The sequence below is a fragment of the Pinus tabuliformis genome, chromosome 4_2, assembly GCF_031772625.1.
Source record: "Pinus tabuliformis cultivar Carrire ecotype Pingquan chromosome 4_2, CPIR1, whole genome shotgun sequence".
Classification (NCBI taxonomy): domain Eukaryota; kingdom Viridiplantae; phylum Streptophyta; class Pinopsida; order Pinales; family Pinaceae; genus Pinus; species Pinus tabuliformis.
Window position 1 is genome coordinate 20101214 of NC_142304.1, and position 18692 is coordinate 20119905.

An 18692-nucleotide genomic window follows, 5' to 3' on the forward strand; every position below is an offset into this window, starting at 1 on the left:
AACATTGTTTCATTTGTATCCTTATCTACACTATTTTCTATATCAATATGTACATTCTCAAATTCTTCCTTTAACTGCAAAAAAAATTCTACTTGTTTATCACTGCCAAACACTTGCCAATATCTAATATTATCAGGTACAGTCGGTCTATGTTTCACTTCAATCTCATATTTTTTATTGGGATGGAAATGAATCTTACAGGTACTGGTTGAGGTAGCCAATGCATCAGCTAAGATATTTTGACTCCTAGGAATCAAAGACAACTGATACTCTGGAAAACATTCCAAAAAATCCAAAACAACATTTCTGTAGGCCCTTAACCTAGGATGTTTAATTGAATACTCACCTTTAATCTGATTAATGATGAGTTCTAAATCACCATGTACAAAAATCCTTTTAGCTCTTGACCTCTTCAATACCTGCAATCCTAGAATAAGTGCTTCATACTCAGCTATATTATTGGTACACTAAAAATTAAGCTTGTAAGAATATGCCTTTGATATGCCTGTTTTTGAGTTTAAGACCCAAACACCTGCCCCTGCTCCATCCTTACTGACTGCCCCATCAAAATCCATATTCCAAAGGGCTTCATCCTCTTCATCTTCAATTTCAGTCTTAGATTGCACATCCTCTGTTTTGCTTGATTTACTTTCCATATCTGACATTTCTTCTTCTAAACATATATCATTGTACATAATGAAAGAGTCCATGTCTGAATGCACAAAATAAAGTGGGTAATTATTAGGTTTGTCTTGGCTGCTTACCATATATTTCATCAATGTTTCCCTGTACAATCTCCTCTATTGACCAAAGACAAGAATAGTTGCATAGGACATGTCCATCTGTAAGGTACCCTGTAACTTTGCCCCCCAAGATCTTGACAGGAGCATTCCATATTTAGGAGGTATATCAACTACAACAATATCCATGACCACACTCTTTACTGGGATTTGGGCCAGAGTCACACATAAATCCTTGATGAGACCCAAGCATCTTACTTTGCTAGAATCAAAAGAGTAAAGGTCTTTATAGGGTCTTGTTATATCCAATCCCAGCTTTTCCATAATGACTCTAGGCATGAGATTGTGTGAAGCACCAGAATCCAGCATGGCATTGTGCAAAATGTAGTCATGAATGTTTAGACTAACATAGAATGGTGGCACATTACCATCCTGTGACTTCCCTTCAACTTCAGGTCCGAATAATAATTTAGGTTGGTCATCAATTAAGTTAACTGTGTCTATTCCCTCCCCTATCTTTAGTGCCTTCATGACTTGAGTTCTATACACATTCTTGTTAATCAATTTTGTCAAAGGAAAATAAATTTTGACCTTGGCTAATTCATTTTCAATACTGAAAGAAGGTTAAGGCTTATCATCCTTTGTCTGGCTAATGGAAGGCGTATTGACTTGAATCTTCTTGGCAGGGTTTGTTGCAGCCTTCTTGCTTCTCAAATTGTATTGTTTGTGCACTTCCATAATAGCATTTTGATATCCTTTTTTATAATCATCTAATTTTGCAAGGATGACTTGTTGTGATAACAAGAACATATCTTGTTCCTCCTTGGTTAAGAAAATAGTATCTAATTCTCCTTCCCCAAAAAGATTAATCTGATTCTCTTCAAGGTCATCTGCTATCTCATTTTCTTCATCTACATAATTCTCCTAAAAAGGAGGTCTAATTTGTTGCTGATCTGTTGGGGCTCTTTGATCTCTTTGTTTAATTTGGGGCAGGTTCCTTCTAAAGTTAGGATTTCTGATTTGTGAACCCCCTTGAGGTTCTCTTGGTGGAGCCCTGTCAGTCAAACTCATTCTTTCCATCATCCTTTCCATCGTTTTTAACTAAGGTGTCTAGTTTGCATCTGATGAAGAAGAAGAAGGTTCTTCTTTAATAGTCACCCTTCTTTCAGCCTTTAACTTTGCTCTTTTGGCCAACAAATTTGCTTCTACACTAACAACATTTCTTTGCATTTCTTCTAGGGTAGCAGGATTTCTCTCTCTCAATTGATAAGCCATATCAACATCAAATCCATTTGGAAATCGGATTAAAGCTAGTCCTGGTGGAGGTTGTATTGCTGCTGGAATAGAATTGTAAACATTGTTAAATCTAGTGCAATAATCCTGAACTGTTTCACCAAGAGCTCTCCTTAGACTCTCATATTCTGCCAGGATTTGAAGAGGATTCTTTTTTACTTCCCATCTTGAAAGAAAACTTCGGTGAAATTGTTCTAGATCTACAATACTACGTGTTGGTAATCCCCTGAACCATTTTCTAACTTCCCCTGCCAAACTTTGTGCAAAGAGCCTCATTTTCACATCATCATCATCAACTTCTTCTAAGTCTGAGAAGTCATTCATCTTGTCTATGTGTTGTTGTGTTGTGATAGGCCCAGTGCTATCAAATTGGGGTATACGTTGTCCATAATTTTGTGGCATGGCATTCAGCTGTGCTGGTAAAACCAGAGGGGCATAACGAGCTGCCATGACTGGAATATGAGAAGAGGATGAAACTACAGTTGTGCTTGATGTTAGGGGTGGTAAAGAAGGTGGAATTATGACTTGCTGAGTTGGTATAGAAGGAGTCTGGATGGTAGATGAAATGGGAACAGTGGTGAAAAGAGAAACCACAGGAGGGGTTGATGATGAGGCAAAAGAAGAAAAAGTAGTTTATTGATCTGTAAATGGTTTCTGAGCAGCCTGATTCAATTTAGTCACAAAATCTTCAAGTTTTTCAAATTGTTTTATAACATCTTTATCAGAATCTGAAATGATAGGCTGATGTGCTGAGATATAAGGTTTCAAAATATTTTCATCAAAGACTATCTCAGGGACAAAGCTTTCTGATTTGTTTCTGAAAAGACTATGCTCAAAGGGTAAGTCAAATTCAATATCCTCAACAGTTATAAAACTTTCTGGAAGGGAATTAACTCTTGGCAAAGGATTATTGCTTGCTTGGCTCTCTGTAAAACTCTTCTTCCTAATTAGCTTCTCAAGATTATTCACAATTTTAGTTGGGTTAGGATCTAGGTGGGAACTGGTGTACATTTTGTCAAGTTTGCCATTGAGGCAAGCCCAAGTGCACTCCTTCCACACTATTGTACTATTGCTCCAATTGCTTAATAAAATGGCTCGGTTATCATTTTTGGAGTTTACATGGGTGTTCAATGAGTGTTTAAAAATTGTGTTGCATTTGTTGTTTGTTTTTCATATCACTATTTTTCCTAATTAGGAACATTACACCTACATACACAGAACGAAGAATTCAAGAAGGCAATTATTAAGTTGGTGGTAAATCCTGAAGATAAAACAACAATCCAAGCTTTGCTATAGAGTACAGAATCAGAAGTTCAGACTTTGAGAAGGAAATTAAAAATGCCTACAACACAGCATGTGTAGTCTCCTGAATTAGCGCAGGTGGAGAAAGAGAGAAATTTTAACCAAAGAATTATTGGATAGGAATGAAGAAATTGCAGTCCTTAAACAAAAAAATGTAGAATTGTTGCAAAGAATAGATAAACATGTGTGCACAGTAGTAGTACCAATTGATTCAGAGGACCCAAAAGACAAGTTAACCAAGGTCATGATAGAATTGAAGATATCAAAAGATGAGTTGAAGAAGCTACAGAAAGATTTGAACGACACCAAAGAACAACTAAAACACAAGGAAAGGCAATTAAACATGTCAAAGGAGAACATAAATTAGTATAATACCAAATAGAAGTTAGCATGTGATGAGATAAAAGAATTGAAAGAGAAGCTTAAAGGAAACATGTCTTTGGTTCAAGCCAGGCAGATTATATGGAATGACATAATTCAACAAATTCAAGTTGTTTGGGAGTGTTATCACTCCGTAATTTTCCTAGGCTGAGGAAGAAAACTACAAAGGTAACCACAAAACCACTTTTAAAGTTGGGATCTAGCCCTTCCAGCTTCAGAGAGGGATCTCTCTGTATGATTTAGATTTCTGCTTCAAATTTTAGGCTAGTTATTTAAGTTCGAGTTGGGTTTTCCAAGTTTGGTTGAAAGATGCTAGAAAAGTCCATTGGGCATGGAGTCATAATATTTTGAGTAATCAATCATAAAAATAACAGAGAAACTATAACAAGGCAGGGTAGGCAAACTCTTGGATGTTATAGAGTGCTTGTGGTGTATATAGCATGAATATGATTTAAGTTCAATTAAATATAGAGCATACTGAGATGAATTATATACTTAATATCAGAAAGAAAACATTGATAATGTTAACAAGCCAAAGCATAGTACACTTAACCAAATTCGACCCTTAATATTCTTGCAATTCTTGATTTGGGGTAGCATCAGATGTGCTCTAGCCACGAAATTTGGTGAAGAGGTTGGGGCACATGAGATCTCCAATACCCAGAAAGGGTTTGGGCAGATTCTAAACAGATCAGGAGATATTAAAATAATTAATATTTTTAATGGAGTCCCTAAGTCTAAACTTAAGGAAAATAAAATATTAATGTGTATTAATATGAATCTGTGTGGTGCCAACCTGGGATGTTTTGCAAAGAAGATACAAATCAGGTCCAGGAAGATGCGCTTTATGTAAAAATAACATAGAAACGATACAACATATTTTCTTAGAGTGTCCATTTACAAAGGAAGTGTGGCAGGAAGTAGGGAGACTGATCCATCAAAAGGTGTTATGGGAAGGAAGGTCTATTGAAGAAGCATGGCAGAGCTGGTGGAAGAATTTCCCGGGAGGGAATTTGAGGAACCTACCACTTATCATTGCTTGGGGTATATGGTTAGCTCGAAACAAATGTATTTTTCAAGATCAAATCCCCTCGGCAGGAAGGACAGCAGTAGGATGCACGGCAATATTCTCAAGCATCCCTGAACCAAGGTGGGAAGAAAACTCTCGGCCTGTGAGAGAGGAGCAAATAAAGGAAGGAGTGCCTTGGGCTTACTTCGATGGGGCTTCCAATCAAAACAAAAAATGTGGGGCTGGGATAGTAATTCATCTAAACAGGCATAGAAGACTCAAAGCCTCTGTGGGCTTGGGGAACGGAACAAACAACTTTGCAGAACTGTCTGCATTAAAACTTCTATTATGCTGGTTAATCCACCTGGAAATCCTCACGGTTCAGATCTTTGGGGACTCGATGAACATTATAAAATGGTTCAATGGAGCGAGCAGATGTCAAAATTATATATTATCTCCATTACTAGATGAAACAAAACATTTAAAGTTTTTTTTTAACGATTTATCTCTATGTCACATATACAGGGAACGCAATGACACAGCAGATCAGCTTTCTAAAGCGGGTTTGCAACAAGATATGGGCAGTTGGAGGATAGAGGAGACTGATCGGGATGAGATTCGTGTGTCGAATCAACCCCCATATGCTTAACGCACACAAATTACTCAAGGCTCTAATGCGGACTCCCGCATATTGGCAGTCTTTTTGTTTATGTTTCAGCTTTTATTTCAGCAGAACTGTACACGCTACTTATAATATGATAAATTTTTCTTGTTCACAAAAACACCAAAAAGATAGCAGAATCGTTCTTGTTTGGGCTGTTTTCCTCAATGAGGAGGCCCGGGAATGGCTCAACTGTTTTCTCTTAAAAGACTCGGTAAGAACATATATCTTTTTTTGTTTTAAGATACATGATGATGACTTCTAGACAGCTGATCAAACAGGGTTGTTTTCCTCACTGAGGAGGCCCAGTTCCAAATATGATTAGTGTGCATATGACAGAAAAGAGAGATGGTAGATGTTGAAAGACACACAAATACCATTTCAGGAAACTCTATGATGAGAAATCATACAGTTAAATGAATGCTTGAATGCATATACTATGTAACTTTTTATAAATACTAATGAAAATTTCAATTTTTTCCTTGGAAAAAAAATATGAATCTGTGTTAGAATGGTCCAAAAGACATGGATCAAGCCAGATCTAATCTTAGCCGTTGATTAGGGATTTAATCTTGGCCGTTGAGATGTCAATAGGAAAAGTATAAGAGGAGGCTTGAAGGTCACTTGGAGAATACACTAAGGGAGACCAGTCAGTTCAATTTCTGGAGCAGGGTTAGCTGAGAAATTGAACCAGTGGTCTGGAGAGCAGTCAAGAGGCAGCAAGTATGGAACAGAGAGATGGGAGATCAGCGCAAAGGCAAAAGAGGCAGACGCAGGGGCCAGAGGAAGCCACGCAGAGGCAGCAGAGACTGTGCAGAGCCAGCAAGGCCTGCGTCATCCACGCAGAGGCTGCAAGAGTGACGCAGAAGGCCAAAGAGGCTACGCAGAGCCTTAGTAGGCTGACGTAGAGGTCAATAGGACCTACGCCGAGTTCAGTAGAAGTGCTGGAGAATTTGTCTATCTGTGGGTAAGCCAGTTTGGCACCCTGTTGTACTAGGAAATTGTTGAATAATAAAATCCTCCCTTGCTGCACCGTTTTTCCTACATTGGGTTTTTCTGTGGACATTAGTCCAAAATAATTGTGTCAATGTGTTGATTCTTGTGCATAAGTGTGTTTCTGTATTACGGTGTGATATCTGCAACAGTATTTATTTTAATGTTTGTTGAAGTAATTTCATGAATAATTTATGGTGAAATAAGTAGGAAAAGTAAATCAGTTGCTACAGTGATAGAATTTTCACATGTATCAGAGGAAGTAATTAGAGATAGAAAGGAAAAATCAGTTATGGGTCGAGATCAGGGAACTCACGTAGATTTTCAGAAGATTGCACAAGAGAAAGAGATTTCGATTTCTCTATGTTGGCTTCCAGGTTGGAAGAACAAGTGGCGTGCATGACTAGTGTTGCATCATCAGAAGTATGGTATATAGACAGTGGAGCCTCGTGGCATATGACGGGAATCAGGAGTGTTTCTCAGAATATCAAGAAGAGAAGATGAACTTTCAGATCACCATGGGGAACAAGGCAAAGTGTACTGAGTACTCCAATAGGAAAGGGTACCATAGTTTTTCAGACAGAATCGGGAGAGCGGTTTCGTGCCACAAATGTGTTGCATGTGCCAAGATTGGGGATGAACTTACTTTCTGTGTCACAACTACAAGGCAAGGGCTATGATGTCTACTTCATCAAGGAAAAGGTATACGTCAAACACTCGAGCTAGAAAAATAAAGTGCAGATCGGGATCAAAAGTAATCGGTTGTATAGATTACAACTAGAATCACTAATAGGCAGTCATGGGGACAAGGACTTGAACGAACTATGGCACAGAAGGATGGGTCACTTGCACCATGGAGCTCTGAGAATTCTTAGGAGCACTATAACAGGAGTTCCGGATCTGAGTACAGAATGAGATGATGTATGCAGGGGATGTGCTCTAGGGAAGTATGCCAAGGCAGCATTTCCTAGAAGAAAACACAGGGCCAAGAGTGTACTAGGATTGATACACTCAGATATCTGCGGACCTATGTCCGTCAAAGCTCTCAACGGTGCCGAGTATTTCCTTACCTTCATTGATGACCACTCGAGGAAAACTTGGATCTATTTTCTGAAAACCAAGGATGAGGTTTTCGGTCGATTCAAGGAGTTCAAGGCTCTAGTGGAGAATCTGACTGGTAAGAAAATAAAAGTCTTATGCTCAGATAATGGTGGAGAGTATGTATGATCAGGATATGCCAAAATTCCTGTGGGCAGAAGCATGCAACACAGTGGTCTACATTCAGAACAGGACTCCTCATCGGACATCGGGCAAGATTACTCCAAAGAAAGTCTTCACTAGGAAGACACCTGAAGTTAGTCATTTCAGGATATTTGGGAGATTAGCATATTGCCGCATACCCAAAGAAAAGAGGAAGAAGCTGGATCAGACTACAGAAAAGGGGTATCTGGTGGGATATAGCGAGAATGCTAAGGCATACAGAATCTATCTTCCAGGGAGCAGGAAGGTAGTAGTATGACGAGATATAAAGTTCATGGAGGACAGAGCTTTCAGAAGATCCCGCAAAATGCCTTCCGAGGAGCAGTCGAAAGAGGATCCGTTGGTCATGCCTCTTCAACCAATGGAAGTAAAGAATTCTTCCTCGGGTCAGGAAGATTCTCAGGATGAGAAGGAGGAGCGAACAAAAGCACCTGCTGACAAAGGAAGAACTAGCAGAGAACATCGTCAGATTTTGTGTGATGCAGAGAACTTCATTGGTGAGCCAAGGAACAGTGACAGGGAGCGAAAACAGCCAGAGAGGTATCAGGCATTAGTAGCTCAGGATGGGGAGCCTGCCAGTTTCAAGGAGGCAGCTCAGCATCAGGTCTGGCTAGATGCGATGGTGGAGGAGTATAACTCCATAATGGTAAACGATGCTTGGGAGGTGGTGTCAAGGCCTCAAGACAGATCTATGGTAGGTTCAAGATGGATCTAAAAGATCAAATATGCTGCGGATGGCAGCGTTGAGAAATACAAGGCCAGGTTTGTGGCTAAGGGGTATGCTCAAAAGGAAGGGATTGACTATGAGGAAACCTTCGCCCCGGTAACCAGGTATACATCTATTAGGACCATGATATCTTTTGCAGCCCAGATGGGATGGGAGATCCATCAGATGGATGTCAAGACGGCATTTTTGAACGGGATAATAGAAGAAGAGGTATACATTGAACAACCAGAGGGCTTTGAAACTCATGAGAAGAAGTCTCATGTATGTAGACTAAAGAAAGCCTTGTATGGGTTGAAGCAGGCACCGAGAGCGTGGTATGGTCGAATAGATGGCTAATTGCAGGAGATGGGGTTTTTCAAGAGTGATGCGGATCCGAATCTCTACTATCTGGTCGTAGAGAACGAGCCACTTATCTTAGTATTATATGTGGATGATCTCTTTCTGACAGGATCATCCAAACTCATCGAGGACTGCAAGAAGAATCTAGCCACAGAGTTTGATATGAAGGATCTGGGACGAATGCACTACTTTCTTGGGTTGGAAGTTTGGCAGCAGAAAGGAGATATCTTCCTTGGGCAAGGGAGGTATGCTACAGAGATCCTAAAAAGGTTAGGGATGGGAGACTATAGACCTATGGCTACACTAATGATCACCAACTAGAAGAAGATTGATGCATCAGAAGATAAGGATGTCGATCCCACCCTATACCGACAGCTCATAGGGTCCCTAATGTATCTTATCAATACCAGGCCAGATATTTGCTACGCGGTCAACACTCTCAGCCAGTTCATGGTGGAACGAAAGAGGGCACACTGGGCAGCAGCCAAACACGTTCTCAGGTATTTACAGGGAACAGTTGATTATGGGCTCTTATACACCAAGGGGAAGGATATCAGGTTGAGTGGATTTACTGATGCAGATTGGGCAGGAAGTTCAATGGATCGGAAAAGTACCTCTGGGTACTGTTTCAACATTGGATCAGGAATGACCTCCTGGTGCAGTAGGAAACAAAAGTTTGTGGCTCTGAGCTCAACTAAGACAGAATATATGGCAGCAAGAACAGCTTCGTGTGAGGCCATATGGCTTAGAAAACTGTTGGTGAACCTATTCAGAAGAAATATGGAGGCGACCAGGATCATGTGTGATAATCAGAGTTGCATCAAACTCTCTGAGAATCCAGTATTTCATGATAGGTCGAAGCATATTGATATCCGGTGTCACTTTGTCAGGGACTATGTCCAACAAGAAGCTGTACAGTTGAGCTACGCTCCTACAGGAGAACAGGTGGTGGATATCCTCACCAAGGCCCTTGGAAAGACAAAATTTGACTACTTTAGGGAAAAGATGGGGATGGTAAAGAACCCCTTCTAGAAGTAGTGTGGTAGCAGCACGAATGAAGAGGGAGTTGCAGTGCAGATGCAGTGCTGGGAGAAAGGACCAGCAGCAGCACAGATGCAGAGGAAGTTGCAGTGCGGATGCAGTGTTGGAAGAAAGGACCAACAGCAGCACGGATGCAGAGAGAGTTGTCGTACAAATGTAGCAGTGACAGTAGCATAGTGATGGGCAGCAGTACAGGATGCAGCAGTGCAAAGGATGTTGGGCAGAGAGGCTTAACAGCAGCACAGGGACCAATGCCGGATGATCAAGGTGATACTTAGTAAGGAGTATTACTAGAGCACAGTCCTCGCTAAGAGGGAGTGTTGATTTGGGGTAGCACCGGATATGCTCTAGCCACGAAGTTTGGTGGAGAGGTTGGGGCACATGAGATCTCCAATACCCAGAAAGGGTTTGGGCAGATTCTAAATAGATCAGGAGATATTAAAATAATTAATATTTTTAATGGAGTCCCTAAGTCTAAACTTAGGGAAAATAAAATATTAATGTATCAATATGAATCTGTGTTAGAATGGTCCAAAAGACATAGATCAAGCCAAATATAATCTTAGCCGTTGATTAGGGACTTAATCTCGACCGTTGAGATGTCAACAGGAAAAGTATAAGAGGAGGCTTGAAGGTCACTTGGAGAATACACTGAGAGAGACCAGTCAATTCAATTTTGGGGCGGGGTTAGCTAAGAAATTGAGCCAGTAGTTTGGAGAGCAGTCAGGAGGCAGCAAGTACGAAACAGAGAAACTGGAGATCAGCGCAGAGGTAGAAGAGGCAGACGCAAAGGCCAAAGGAAACAGCAGAGGCTGTGCAGAGTCAGCAAGGCCTGCATCATCCATGCAGAGGTTGTAGAAGTGACGCAGAAGGCCAGAGAGGTTGCGCTGAGCCTCAGTAGGCTGATGCAGAGGTCAGTAGGGCCTACACCAGGTTCAGTAGAAGTGCTGGAGAATTTGTCTATCTGTGGGTAAGCCAGTTTGGCACCTTGTTGTACTAGGAAATTGCTGAATAATAAAATCCTCCCTTGCTGCACCGGTTTTCCCACATTGGGTTTTTCTGGGGACATTAGTCCAAAATAACTATGTCAATGTGTTGATTCTTGTGTATATGTGTGTTTCTGTATTACAGTGTGATATCTGCAACAGTATTTATTTTAATGTTTGTTGAAGTAATTTCATGAATAACTTATGGTGAAATAACTAGGAAAAGTAAATCAGTTGTTGCAGGGATAGAATTTTCACAACAATAATAAGGAGGGAAAAACATATGGAAACTGAGGAAAAGAAACAAGCTTACATGAAAGAACACATCACCAATTGCTTGACATGGGAATCCTGGAACAAACTTTCTCTGTATTTCTGTAAATTGATCACTTTGAGTACAATCCACGGCTTACATCAATGTACATCTTTTTTCTTCATACAAGTTCCAACATAATCCAACACATTCCAACCATTTCTAAGTTTTATTACAAAATATTTATAGACTACCTCAAATAAATTCGGACTTCAAATCAAAACTCATTACAAAATAATATCTAACAAGGACATAGATATGTCTTGAAACAAAACTAGAAAATAGGAACTTTAATTGAATTTGGTTGTTCTGTTGAATCTTTAGAGGAAAATTGTTGCTGACTGTAGGAAAAATAACTGAACAATACACTAAAAATAAAAACAAACACTAGAAAACTGCAAGAAATTTAGAAGTACTGGAAAAATCTTTAGCCTTCAAATCTGGAAGTCGGTTTATTAATGTTGATCCTCTGGCTTTAAATCTGGAGTGGTTGTAATTGTTTTCGCACAAGCTGTGAGTTTCTCTTTCAATCTACCAACCCCCCTTTTCCTGTGTTTCAACAGTTGTCGACCCATTCATCTATTAACACTTTTGCATGGTTTTATCGAAGAAATTGTTGCTTATTGTTTTACCGTATTCCTCAGCCCCTTTCACTTGCTCCTTTGGCCTTTATTTTGTTATAGAACCGGGCCAATGACTGTTGGCTTAATGCTATTGGCACCCCTTTATAACTTAATTTAACGTGAATTCTTGCTTTTGTCTTGGCTCCTTTGGCTTTAGCCCCTTCCCACATTTCTTCGCCGTAAGACCGAGGGCTATGACCATTGGCTTAACCTTGAGGTGCTAAGCATTTTATTTGTTGTCGGGGGCTATTTTCCTTTATAAACTGCTTAGCGCCCAAAGTTTTTTAAACTCTAACGACCATATGCCAGCCCCTCTATCGGAACTTTTCAATTGGAACTTTTTCAATTGGCAATTGTTACAAAGCGTTGATATCCCTCAACCTCCGATTTGAAACCTCTGATATGACATCATCACTGCCACATGGCACATCGTGAGTGGTGACACGTGTCACCCTGATTTGCCCCCTTAGGACCCCTCAAAACGCCAAAAATGTCTGCCACGTGTCTGTCGTACCACCACCTCATGTTGATGTCAGATGCCACGTAGCTTTATCAGATCAATCATATTCCGCCACGCGTCCCACCGGAGGAGAGAGAAAAAGGCCCGTCCTGCTTTCGTTTTGCGATGAATTTATTTGTTAACTTGTTTCGGCGCTTCCCTGGCAGTTTAACACTATCAGCATATTTTCATGTTGCGACTTCACATATCGCAACTTAAAGTTGTCACTCCTCTGATTCGCCAATTGCCGATATGCGATATGCCCTGGACCCCGCCGATTCGCCATAGTCTTCCGCTATTGCGATTGTCGATATGCTTAATGTTGCGGTGTGTGCTAGACCTCCAATCGTCAATCGACGATGTGCCGCGGACCTCCAATATGCGATATGCAATATCTCTTGGACCTCCGATATGCTCTTTTTCCTTCTTTTCAAAGGTTTCAAACTTTCAAACCTTTAACTTCAACAGGCCATATCTTTTGATCCAGGAGTCCATTTTTGACTTCCACATACCGTTGGAAAGCTTGTTCAAAGCACTTTCCAATGGAGAGGATCCGATGTATGCTTTGAATCCTTCTGCTGCTTGGAAAATGACTGCAAACTTCTCTGCGCATTTGCTCTTTCAACAACTGAAAACACATCCACCATGATGATCCTCTACATGAAGCCTACAGCTCAAGGTTGCACGAAATGGGGAAACAGGTACGAGTTTCCGAAACGGAAACCGAAACAAAACACGACCTCCCCAAATTATATATATATATATATATTAGCACATTTAAGAAATATGTGCAATCATAAAGCATATATGATACATTCTAAATTCTAATTTATTACATTATGATAAAATTGTCAATTGTCAATGCATAAACTATAAGTCTCTAAATTTACATCACATTTACTCATGAATGATCACATAATGAAAATAGAAATATCCAAAATCAGCCACGAGAAATTTCTAATTTCTTGTCTCGTGCTTGATTGGGAGTCTCCTCCTACATAGTCGAACGACCTTAGTGCTCTTGATTAAATACAAGTTTCATACCCTAGTACCCTACATGCTCTTGATTATTGGGAGTCTCCCCTGCATAGAGGGCTTGGTTCTCTTGATTAAATACAAGTTCCATACCCTAGTACATGATAAAATCCAATGGAAACATTGCAATCCCCCCAATCCTGAAATCCTGAAAAACAGATAAGTCTGCTGGATTTTGAGTGAGATCTAAAATTCTATTTTCTCCATATGAAATCCAATGAGGGCGAAACCACTCTCAAACATCCTAAGTCATTTCATGGTAATGTTAAAAATTTAAGTAAAAGGACGAAAATGAAAAATAAAGGAGAATATCAGAAAATGAAAAATAAAGGAGAATATCACTTTTACTTTAAGAATTTAACATTACCATGAACTGCATATGCCTCAAACTTCCTGATGAACTGTATATCAACACTAGGGCAAAAGTTCACTTTTATAACTTTAGACAGGCATCTAGAAGCAACTAGAAGTCATTAGGAAAACCTAATAATAAATTAGAAAACAAATAAAATTAAAAAATTAAAAAAAACACAAGTTACAAGTGGAAACGTGCATTGTACTGCCGTGAAATGCGTTTCAGGCCGTACTGGCCACGTTTCCGCATTGAGAAACGTGCGAGTACGGCTGGAAACACATTTCACAGCCGTACCACACGCGTTTCAAGGTTTCGTTTCCTCCTACCCTGCGTTTCCTGCAACTTAGCTACAGCTACTATAGGAATCCTTCTGAGCCATGCATTACAGCACACATTCTTGCCAGTCTGGTTGACATCAGTGCAACATTCATGCACAATACTAGCACAACCACTATCAATTTGTCTACCATTCAGTCATGACAAGACAATCATGACAACTAACTGATGATCCCTTAGGGACCTTACAATTCAAATCAAGACTAATGGACCTCTTTTGACACACATATTTTCAATGACTTGAGCAATTTGAGACCTTAGTACAAAAATAATTTAGACTATAATACCTAGTGAATTTATAGCCTAAACTTTACCAGCAGATTCTCAAAATAAATAACTGGACAGACAGACTTTGATTACCTATATTATAGGACCCTAACAGGGAGCACATGATTGTCATTGCAGAAGAAAAAGCTATGATTAAGACCTCTGAAATAATTATTCACACGAATGAAGACCAAGCACAGGAAGGCACACAGCTGGCAAGGAAAATCATTAATTATTTAAATGCCAAATCCTCCCAAGAGCTCAAAGCTGTAGACATTTCAGATAGAACAATTCTGGTGTTAGAAACAAGCAAAATGGTCCAAAGAAATATGTATAGAAAGCAGGTTGGATGAGGTCAAAGAATCAATTGCATCTTTCAATTCCAACTTTGACAAAAGGATCAGAGCAAGGTTACCAACATGTTGGGATCAACAAGGCAACCTTCTTTCCTGAGAGCAGTATGAAACGCTGGTAGTGGAAGCTAAGAGCAAGGTTAACTCTTCACATGAAAAGACCGCAGTGTTGAAAAGGTCAACAATAGTCAACTATCTCCAAAGCGACTTTCAGCTGTTGTGGCTAATTAAGACCTTGTTTACAGATAAGCCAAGCTATACCAAATTAACCTATCTGAGGATGGCATACAGCAGGATGCTCCAGTGTCCAATGCTTGATTTAGCACTTTGGAAGAAATGCCAAAGTTTTATCACTCCACTGAATGTTTGATTTGTTGAGCAGGGGACTTCATCAAAGGAGGCAGATATATCAAAAGCATAAGAGTCCCGAAGTTCAAAATGATTTACTTTTGAGAAGCCATTTCATTTTGTAATTTTGTAATAGCTTTAAAGTGTTTTAAAAGAACTTGGTAGTTAACAAGTGGTTAAAGTAGTTGGCAGTTTTCTTAACTGTCACCCAATGTAATTTTTTCTTTAAAAGAAGACAAAGGGATCAGGAGATGGGTTCCGAATTTTGGCCTAGAGATCAAAATTTTACTGTGTAATGTGAAAAAACTTTCTTGGAGAATTAATAAAATTTTCAAGTGATTCCATGTGTGTGTTGGCTATGGCTTGTGTCTTTTCTCTCTGTAGGTCTTTTACTGCATTTTTCTTCCATTGAAAGTGTGTAATGAAGCTGCTGGCTCTTTTCTTAAACAGATTTACAAATACTGTAAAAAGAGGCAGAGAGTACCTGTAAAATATTTATTCAAAGAAACCTTAATAAGCGCTCCACATTTTCATAAATTCATTTCTCTCATTCCATAGTTTCTGCAAAGGTTTTGGATAAAGGATTCTATCTTAGCCCTTTATACAAAATCTTCTTGTTCAATTTTCTTCCTGCCATATTACAACCTCAGTAAACTATAGCCACAGACATATTGGCTATCTTGAAGGGTTTGACATTTTTTCCAAGAACTGAAATTACATTACACTTTAAGAAAGTATCTCTGGGCAATCTTATTTACAATTTTTCAGAAAGTAAACATTTTCATTTATTTGGAGAAATGTCCTAGTCACTGGGCTCCTCTCAGCCAGAGGTTGTTCCTAGGGTTACAACATCCCCCAATCATGTAATCCTGAAAATTCTCCGTTCTCCATACAAAATCCAATGAAGTCAGAACCACTCTTCAACATCCTGAGTTAATTAATGATAATTTTAAAAACTTAAGTAAAAGGATGGAAATGAAAGATAAAGGATTTCATCCTTTTACTTTAAAAATTTAACATTACCATTAATTGCATAGTAATAATACAGCCATAGGCTTGAATATTAGGCTGTCCAACTCAAAAAATCTTGTTTTATTTAAAATTGGGTTAGAAACGTCCTTGGTCACATTGTACGGAACCGGACGGTTTGGTACAAAACCGGCTGGTTCGGTACCAAACCATCCATTTCTGGTTCCAAACCTTGAACCAGACCAGCTTGATCCCCAAACCGGTTGAACCAGCCAGTTCCACCAGTTGCGGTCTGGTTCTGATAACACAGTCTAATACTACCAAGAAGCTCATCAAAAGTGCCCAAATAATTGGAATCCAAGCATTCAAGCTTCAATTCTCCCTCATTCCCCTCAGACATGCTTGCCCTCTTTGGAAGATAATTCCACACAGAAAAATACAAAGCCAATATTTTGGCCAACGAAAATTTGACTATATGAAACGCTTGAAGGTGAGACCAGAAGAAGCAGCAGAAGCAGCAGAAAGTGAGGAGTATCCAGGAACCTACACAAGATCTTGTGATCCTTTGTGGCAGTTCCAAGCAATGTCACATGGTTCGGGTTCGAGTTCGACAATGATTAGGTTCGGTTTGAGTTCGAATGTTTTGATGAGGTTCGTCATTAGGTTCGTCTATATATATATTAATTTAAAATGAATTATACTATAAAATAGTAAGAAATCAACATCAGTAAACATCAAAAATTCTATCACAGACATGGAAACTGCAAGGATAAATTACAAGCTTGAGTTGCGATAGGAAGTTATGAGTTTTGATCTATGGACTTGGTAAATGACTATGAGGTTCGATGAGGTTCGCCGAACCTCAAATTTTTTTTAAGGTTCGGCAAAATTCGAACCTGAAGGTTAAAGTTCGACGAACCTTGTGACATAGGTTCCAAGTTAATCTTCAGAGAAAGAACTCATAATGCAGACACGACAAGAAAGCACCAATGAGGATGAAGAAGAGATGGACAGTGGAAACTTTGTCAGGCACAGCCAAGATGAAGAATATCAAAGGTCCCAAAAGAAACTCTCTTGTGGTTACCCCTAATTTAGCCAAATATTGCCTACCCTATCTCTATGGTTGAAGTTAAGGCTTCCAAGAATCCGTGTAAGTAAGAAGATGATATAGTTAGAATAGAAGCCAAAATGTTTATTGCCATAAAATATGACTACACTTCAAAGTACTTTAATTTAACCTAGTCAAACATATTTTTGCTTGACAAATTTTATTGATAGAATATAAGCTTCTAATCAACGAACAATGTATAATAGGACAAACCAAAATGAAATAGTGAATGTATCTCCTATGACATTCAATAGCATTGATAGACTACCACATTTTAACTTATCCCATCCTTTCTTTCAGAGATGATACTTCTTAAATTTATATAAATTAACATATTAATGATACTTTGATGGTTACCTGGTTGATCCTGCCAGTAGTCATATGCTTGTCTCAAAGATTAAGCCATATGCATGTCTAAGTATGAACTAATTCAGACTATGAAACTGCGGATGGCTCATTAAATCAGTTCTATATATATATATATATATATATATATATATATATATATGGGCAAAATAAAAAAGCCAAAGGGCATATACAATGCCACTTATATCCTCCTTCTCTATGCTACTAACGCAGAAATAAAGACTGAATATGCATCAGGCTCTAATAGCTTGGCATCTTTGATAGTCAAGACTTCTGCATTTCATATAGAAAACAAATTCCAGTCTCATCCTTCATTCAATCCTTGAGAACTTTAAGATTTGTACATTGCTTACAGAAAACAAATTCCTTACAAATAAACAAATAACTCTTACCATGAAATGTGACGATGGCCCATCTGTGATTGCTCCTTTGCATTTACTTTCTTCACCACTGCTGCCTTTAAATCCATAACGGTTGCAGAATTTGGGACAGCCACATCTGAAGCATTACTAACACATTAGATTGATAGCCTAAGTACACGCAACTATGTATGTCATCACATTAAATATGCATATTGTAGGCACTAAAAATTCAGTGGATCCCATAGCTCTCAAATAACAATGACAATAATAACTAAATTTGTGTGTCCCTGTGTATTTATCCATCATGCAAATGTTTTTCTTGTTTGCAATCAAAGTTCATTGGGTAGTTTAGCTCTAAAAGGACAAAATAATAACTCTGATTGTGTCTCAAATATAGGCTTGGTTTCTCAACCTATCTACTGTTCAAAAAATATTCAGAAGAAAGTGCCAACCGAATCCTTATCAGGTTATTCAAATGCATTGACACGAGTATCCCCATAAAATATCCATGCAGCATCAAAGAGAACGAATAATCAAATAAATGCAAGACTGCAACCCAAATATGTCCAATCACTTCATCAAAAACTAATGAGGAGATCAGAACAATGGTGTTATCCCTAATGTGTTGAGATTGTTGAATTTATCTATTAATGGATAGTCTTGAATATATCAAACTAGGGAGATTGACTTATGCCTACTAATGAAACTTTTGATGGGCTTCTGTTGATTTTAGGGTGTCTTCTATACAGATAATTACTTCTGATGATTTGATTTTTCCACACATTTATTTATTACTCACTATTCCATCATTAAGCAATTATACGAAAGACATCAACAATATATATGGCATTAGGATCATGAAGAGACAGCCACACAAAGAATACAAGAAATTACCTTGGGAAAACACACAATGGGTAAACCCCCAGCCAACCTTTTCCTTGGAGAATCAATGCAACAAGAGATACATCTGTTGGACATTGGATAAAACAACGCTCCCCATGTGTTTCTTGACATGGATTAACCGCC

The 18692-nt window shown here is 38.9% G+C and overlaps 1 protein-coding gene across 2 annotated transcripts in view; it reads right to left on the minus strand.

Moving 5' to 3' along the window:
- Positions 1–18692, minus strand: part of LOC149168158 (Ubiquitin-like superfamily protein) — a 237525-nt gene that overhangs the window by 123242 nt on the left and 95591 nt on the right. For both annotated transcript variants that reach the window (XM_089426893.1, XM_089426894.1), the window contains exon 3: positions 17697–17802. In XM_089426893.1, coding sequence (XP_089283019.1) covers positions 17697–17802 — 106 coding nt within the window. The remainder of the gene's footprint in view (positions 1–17696; positions 17803–18692) is intronic.